Source organism: Centruroides sculpturatus, unplaced genomic scaffold (genome assembly GCF_000671375.1).
Source record: "Centruroides sculpturatus isolate CEXI.00-Female unplaced genomic scaffold, Cexi_2.0 scaffold1175, whole genome shotgun sequence".
In the NCBI taxonomy this organism is placed as follows: domain Eukaryota; kingdom Metazoa; phylum Arthropoda; class Arachnida; order Scorpiones; family Buthidae; genus Centruroides; species Centruroides sculpturatus.
This window is the reverse complement of record NW_019385559.1, coordinates 38,023-46,045: the sequence shown is the minus strand read 5'-3', so window position 1 is coordinate 46,045 and position 8,023 is coordinate 38,023. Positions and strand designations below refer to the sequence as shown.

At 29.1% G+C, this 8,023-nt stretch overlaps 1 protein-coding gene and 1 non-coding gene across 2 annotated transcripts; both read right to left on the bottom strand.

The window, feature by feature from the left end:
* Positions 1-3,340: 3,340 nt before the first annotated feature.
* On the bottom strand, positions 3,341-6,079 carry LOC111640130 (ribosome biogenesis protein bop1-A-like). Its single transcript, XM_023386127.1, has 2 exons — positions 5,975-6,079; positions 3,341-5,726 (listed from the first exon to the last, which is right to left on the bottom strand). Exon 2 carries the CDS (start codon positions 5,653-5,655, stop codon positions 3,592-3,594), a length of 2,064 nt encoding a protein of 687 aa, XP_023241895.1. The 5' UTR covers positions 5,656-5,726; positions 5,975-6,079; the 3' UTR covers positions 3,341-3,591.
* Positions 6,080-7,310: 1,231 nt separating this feature from the next.
* Trnal-uaa lies at positions 7,311-7,394 on the bottom strand. Its single transcript has one exon. It is a non-coding gene; the product is annotated as a tRNA-Leu (tRNA).
* Between the last annotated feature and the right edge of the window lie 629 nt (positions 7,395-8,023).

Here is an 8,023-nt window from a genome sequence, read left to right as displayed (position 1 = left end):
ATTGTGAGTCAAGTTAAATATAAAAAATTAATTTTAACTATTAAAATAATAAAATTTAGCCCAATTTTTTATTATAAGACATCACATGTACAGACTGCATGAGATTGTTGCCTTTTATCCAAGAATTATGTCAAAAATAATTATGAACTTCAAATTGGCATAAAGCCAGTAGTAATTTGTGGTATCCATAGAGGCACGTATGGGCTATTAGATATCAAGATCTGGGAGAGTGTAATATGTTCCCTCAAGTGGTACAGAACTCTCAGTCTATAACTGTAGGTCTGGAGTCATAGTTTCTTTTATTCATAATAAATTAAAATGTTTTAGTATTTTTAGTTCTGAACTATTCTATCATTCATATTAGTTTAACTTGTTAACTTATTAGTTTTTCATCTCTACATGCTATATTATATATTGCATTTAATTACTTTTAACAGATTGAATCNAGATATGAAATATTTATACTAAATCATTTCTATATATAATAATATTGGGTCATTGGTCATTACTAATTAAATTGCTTAAAAGTGCTATAATTAAAACATACTTATCATTTTATTAAGTGACATTTTCATCTTATATTATTTCTGCATTTATTTATTATATTATCCCCATCCACATGTTCATTTATGTATTTATTTCAAATCTCATTTCATATTTACGTTCCATCTTAGTGTTCTATTTTGAGTTAACTGAAGATCGGTTAAAACGATCAAAGATGATGGTATTAATGAAACATTGCCATAGGTGAGTTAGGAAATGTCTGTTTTCTTATGAAGGTCATCATTAAGAGCACATACTATATTATTGTTCATTTGTAGCCTGTGTACAAGTTCATATACAGTATAAATATAAAGCTTTTAGAAATCTGGGAAAACCTATGCAAATTTCTGAATTCCAAGACTCAAACTTTCAACATAGTAGTATGCAAGAGATTCAGAAAATGCAGTTACACTGTTATCAAGAAATATACAATGACAAAAAATTGGCATATAAACAAAGCACTTGAGAATTTTCACAGAAGAATTCTGTGAATTTCTGTAGGCTGCATTTAGTCAGCCTATAGAAGAGTGAGCATTCAGACAAAAACATTAACATTACATAATTCATGGAAGCTTCATGGCCAGACATAACCATCAACCAATTGCTACTGATTACATGAATCCATTGATGGTTTTGAAGCCATAGCACTGGTAAGTTATTTTAAAACAATAACATGTTACTGTTACAAAACTATGTTGTCCATCACTAATGAAGAATCTGCAGCTTTCAACATTTTTCTACTAGTGAGAATATTTTGAAATAATAATCAATCTCCTCACTATGTGCATTTATTCTACTACATATTGTAAATAAACAATGAAAAAGACTGAAGAGAGTTAGAATAAAAGAATTTGAAATGGTCTAACAAGCATATAAAAATGTGACCTGCATATATTTCTCAACTTGTAACATGGCCCACTCCGACAAAGATTCTCGTCACTGTTCTAAAATATAATAGTGATTTGATAATACAGTAAACTCCCAATTATCCTGGCTAATGGTGGGGAGAGGTGGCACAGATAATCCGAACTATAATTATTTATTTCTAAAATACAACATGTAGATTCACCTTTTTCAAATTTTTCAATTAATGTTAGTTTTTGTTTTATAGTATGACTTTCTTTCAATTATTAGGCATTTTAAGGGTACTTATCTGAAAATTAAAAAAATAATCTTATTTTATGTAATTTTACACTAAAAGTATTTGTTGGAGAGTTATTTGAAAAAAATATTATGTATAATATTATACATATGTACATATAATCAATTTAAATATTTTCACAACAAAATTTCAAAATGTTAATGCTAAATTTGGTTGAGAAAAAATAATTTATGGTCTTCATTACTTAAATATTTGATTTTTGAAATATTCATATTGAATTTATAGAAGAAATAATAGAAGGCTGATTGACTAAATCCATAAAGTTATTGGCTTCTCTTGGAGATTCAGATATGTTGAGTACCAACTTCAGGATGGGGTCTGATATATTTAGGTCTTTTTTTTCTTTAGTTCTTTGTCCTGTAAGCACTAAGAGGACCTTTCTTTTAGCAAGCCCATTACGGGTTTGGCCAGGCCCACAATGGTACAGCTAGATGGTGAGGAACAGGGCCTGACATATCTGGTGGATCACCTATCAAAAAATTCTTGGATTTTTCTCATCTAGATTCACTCCCTGGTCTCCCAAAGCAGTAGTCACCTCATTTTGTGCATGGCCAGAAGTATAACAGACATAAAAAAGGGAGCTTTTACTATCCACAGGACAGGAAAATAAAGAAAATAAAAAGAATAGATAAAAATGCAGATGGTTTTATACTACAGGGTATTTAGAAGGATTGAAATTATCAGAAATTTTAACATTTACATTGTAGATTTATAAAACTTAATATTAAAATTAAACAAACGTTTTCAGAAACTACATTCAGAATATTTTAAAGACTATAGTCACAAATTAAAAGATATTTTAAAAACATTATACTCAAACTTAATGAGACGTTAAAGAATTACATATTAATTATTAAAAACTATCTTGCAGTGTTATCAAGTTCAAAAAATTACAAGAAATGACTTAAAATATACTCAAANTAAAAGTATTTGTTGGAGAGTTATTTGAAAAAAATATTATGTATAATATTATACATATGTACATATAATCAAATCTTAAATTGTAATACCTATTATAACATGCAACTAAAAGAAACTTTGTATAAATGTACTCACTATTGTTTTCTCCTTCGAAAAGAAATGTCCGGCGCAAAAGAAGTGGCCTAACTAAAACCAGTTCAGCTGACTTCAGATACCCCCACCACCTGCTTCAAACATCTAAATATGAACACGTGCACTTATAGGATGCATAAACATGAAAGCGAGCAACTATTTAAAAAATACATACACATAATTTTTTTTTTAAATTGAATTCATGCAGGGATAATCAGGAGTTTACTGTACTTATTTTAACCATCTAGTCAAAAATCAAAATATAAAATTAGCATGATAAACTTTTAAAAAGTTTTGCTATTTATTACAAAATAAGAGAGATACAGTAATACCTCGACTTACGCGATTTTCAAATCTCGTAGATTCGTCTTTTGTTTGAGCGCCAAGCAACTCTTGATCACTCAATCCCCCCACACTATTGTTCAGCTTACATGTTCGGATGTGTCTCGTGGAATTGACACATAGCTACAATTTATTTTGTGTTATTTATTTCTGTATTTATTATATCTACGGAGACTTGAGAGACTCTGTGTGGTGATTTCTTGTAACCATGAACGAATCAAAAGACGAAATAAGATTAACGAGAACATTTATTAGCTTACATACATCCGACTTGGATTTTACAAAAATTGTGAAATTATACCCCGATTTACGCGGTTACCTCTTGGTTCCACCTATCGCTGTATTAACTTTGTGAAATATTATATCATGATATATGTATTGATGTTATTTTGTATTAATGCATACATAATGTCCAGTTACTAAGAAATATCTTTATTATATATATCTTATTTACAGATTTCATAAAATAAAGAAAATTATAAACTAACTTTTTATGTATATAACCGAATTGTTTTATCTGCACCTGATGAAAAGATCCACGGTTGTATAGGATGAAAACAGCAATCTAGAACTCCTAGATCATTATATGAAGTATGACCCTTTAATTGTTTCACTGGTACAATTAGAGGATCTTGAAGCAAATCATTATAAACCATTCCATGAGAAATAATAATAGATAAATCATCTGAAGCTGAAGCAAAAAGTGGATAATTTCTATGAATGGCTACCTTTCGAATTGCTTTTTTATGATATCTAAGACTTTTGTACGGTTTAGATGAAAGATCCAAATCAAACCAGTTTAACTTTGAATCGTAACTTCCTATAATTAAATTGTCACCCTGTGGATGAATAGCTAAACTAGATACCCATTTGCAATTAGCCAATAATTTCTTTGAAAATTCTTTTTTAACAAGATTGTATATTCTAACATATCGCTGAGTAGCTATGAAAAAGAATGGTTTTAATGGATGAAACTGAACACATTGTACTAGACCTTTGTTCCACTGAAATGGTATCTGAGAAGTCCATGCTGGAAGTTTATGAATAACAACAGATTTGCTACCGGCTTCAGACATGACAGTGGCAAAGTAAACTCCTCTGCCTTCCCACGTTATTTGTTTTATTTCTTTTGGATGTGAAATAATAATACGTATCCCATTTTTGAATTGGTTAGAATTAGCCTCTTTCCAAGATATACTTTTATTTGTATTCTCTGCATCTATTGGTTTATCTTTAAATCTATGATCTGTATTACTTAATACTAACCTATCTCCAACTCCAGGATTTATCAGATATAAATTATTATTAACTGATGCTGCAATTAAATTAATGCTTTTATCCGGACACCAAGCAATAGTTTTCACAACACCATCTAACATTATAACTTTCATACAGCGAGCAGTTAAAATTTCCCATATTCGAATTGTGCAATCATCACTACCAGAAGCTAAGAACTGTCCAGAAGATTCAACAGTAATGCATCTAACCATATCTTTATGACCATGATAAATTAATGCTTGAACAGATGGAAAAGGTTGCAAATCTTTTGGTTTAGGAAGTTTTGGTATTAAATCTTCTGGATTTACATTCATCCTCATTTTTCTCTGTCTTGGGCAAAGATACAGATCAAGGCATCTATCAAAGCGTTCACTAATGAAATTATCATAGGCAGGCACCAGTCGCAGAGAAGAGTACTTTTTGGGTACAAAATTTATTTTTCTTTCTTCGGGTTCTTGATCTTTCCATTTCTCTTCTTCTTCTTTAGTAAATAAATATTCTGGTGGGGGGTTATAAGATTCTTCGTGGCCAGGAAGTTTCATTTTTGGTGCAGGAATATAATGTTGCATCCTTTTTGTAATATCAACATTTTCATCATTTTTCCAAAGCATGTAAAACTTTGGCGTGTCATCACGTTTTTTCCTAGGTTTGATCCAACCCATTTTAATAGCATGAACCATTCTACTAACTTTTTTTCTTTCAATTTCCGAAGGAATGAAACTTCTTTTATCTTCTGGGCGATTAGTGACAGGATGAATCATTGTTTTATAAGTAAAAAAATCTTCAAATGGTTCGTAAGGTTGAAATGTAACATCCGGAAATTTTCCCTTCTGAATGCGTTGAATAATTTCTATATCTCCATCACTCAAAATGACATTTTGACCCGTCATTTCGTCCTTTACAGTACGCCAGTAATTTGGATCTTCTACTTTTTTAATGAAGTCTTCCAACTCATCGCTTTTAAGCGGTTTTAGAATCTTTTTTCCATCAAGACTATAACCAATATGAGGATAATCATCATACCACTCAATAGGAATATTTCCTATTGTGTTTCTAATATCTTCTTCATCTGACGAATCAATGGCATATTCATCCACCAAAGGCTTTTCTTTTGTATTCGTGACTGATTTATTATCCCCATTTCCCAAATCATCACTATCAGATGATGCATCACTACTACTGTCTTCTTCTTCTTCGTATTCACTAGATTCGTAAGAATCGCCATCAGAATCATTTAACTTAAACAAGTCACGTTTCTTCTCCTTAACGTCCGCCATATTGTACAACGTGCTTAAGATTTTTAGTGCCCTCTATAGTTGCCAATTTCACTAGTAATTGCATAATTTTTCTAAAAGAAAAAATATTAATATTAATTATAACTATAATAATAATAATAATAATATACGATAAAAAAAAATTAAATTTTCTTCGTTTAAGCAATTATTTTTGACTACACTGCTTTTCGCCTGGAATCGCATTAATTTGTCCTGTTTTTTTACAGTATGTGTAAAAATAATCAGCCTCAAAAAATAAAATTTTTATAAAGTTAATAAAAATTTTAATTTAAGTTTTTAACTCTTTCTACTCTGTGGTTACCTTGACCGCTCGGACATCCGGCCGTCGAATAGTGGTGGTCAATCATTTTGAATCAATCAAAATAACGCAATTATCAAGCTGATCAAATCACTCACGAGTCATTTGATGAATGTAAATCGATTACTTTTTGAGTCACTTCAACTTCCGTTTTAGATGATCGTTCCGATTGGAACTTATACAGTATACACAACCGGATGTACTGTACTGTACCGTTATTATTTTCTCTGATGTTTCGGAGATTCATTCGAGTTTTAACGCTTTAAAAGTACTTTTTAGGTTTTTAATGCCAAATTTCGATGTAGTTTACTTACATTTAGATAATTATTACATACAGCACATATTCATTCATTTTTTAGTTTTGTATTTACTGCTGTTGCAGACAATAAGGAAGGCATTATTAGACTCTCTGATGGGTTATATACAATTTAATAAATGATATATTTTTATTATTTGCAAAATTTGAACGGGACGTAATTTTATTTGTATTTCAAATGTTCGTTCTTGAAGAGACATAGTGTACTAATAAAAGATATTCAAATAACACCCTTGTGTAATTTGATTGCTGTATTATGTAACTTTTACTCGTTTGAACTACTGTATTTGAGATTTTTTCCCCTCGTTTAATTGTAAATATCTTATTTTCGAACTTGTTTTAGAAAATTACTCGACTCGCTCTCTAGGATCATTTCATTGATTGAACCGAATGATTGCAGTTATTGAAAAGAATCATTATGTCCATCATTAATGCTAAGTAAGCAAATCAAGGGCTGTTTTAGTTTGAATTACAGTATTTATATTAAACAAAAATTTTCTATAAAAAGGTCTGTTATTGGCTTGACTACTTGATTGCTGCTTACGTAAACGTTCCCATGTTTATTTATCTTTTATTAGCTTAAATTTTTATTCAATTTTATAATTTTAATTTATATTCTCAAAATAAAAATAATTTATTAATGGGAGATTTATTTATATTAAAAAAAATAATAAAATCAATTTTCTATCGAAAAATTTAATAGAAATTTCAGTCGTTAGTCGCTAGTGTCGACATCTGTCCTTAACAAAGAACAACTTTTTTTATAAATAAATGTTTCTTTTAATTTTTAAATAAATATATTACTTATATTCAGAAATCATTACTAAAGTTTACGTTAAATATGCATATATCCGAATTTATGCTGTTTTCTATGTATATAAAAATAATTATTTTTACTAAACGAAACGAAAACTGCAATTCGGGAAAAATGTATAGAATTAAAAATATGAATATTTACATCAGAAAGGGAGAGAATTAATCGTATTAAGTTAATAATAAATTAATTAAAAAAAAAAAAAGTACTGTCAGGAGTGGGGTTCGAACCCACGCCCTCCTATGAGGACCAGATCTTAAGTCTGGCGCCTTAGACCACTCGGCCATCCTGACACTTAACTGCACCCTTTCATATGCATTATATGTACATATCATAAAGTTATTATTATTTACACGTATATATACATTTATAGAACATGGAATAAAATTAAATAGATAATTTTAATACCAAACAAAATCATTACAATTTTAAAAATAAAACATCGATTGATATTAAAATATCTAAAAAGTTAATTATTATAATTTTATCGATTAAATGATGAAATGATAAAAATTGTTATATTAAAATAAGTAATATTAAATTATAAATATAAACAATTTTAATATGTTTATTATTAATTTAAATGAGAAAAAAAGCGATAATAACGCTTTATATATGAAATGAAATGAGAGAAAGGCATGTGATTGAGGTTGTCTTTGAATTATGTTATAACGAGGGGAAGCTTTTGCATTTTTAATCAAGGCATTTAATTTATTTTTCGATGGAGAATTTTTTATTCGTTTTTGAATATATTTTACATCATGGGAATGATTTATTCGAGTTGCAAATGTCGACGTAAACCCAAAAGGTTTGTTTCCTATTGTTTACTCTTTTATTATGAGTTGAAAGTGACGCCTTTTACTTTTAAACTCTGTTAATTACTTAAATTACAAATGTTATTAAATTGTACGCATTTAAAAAA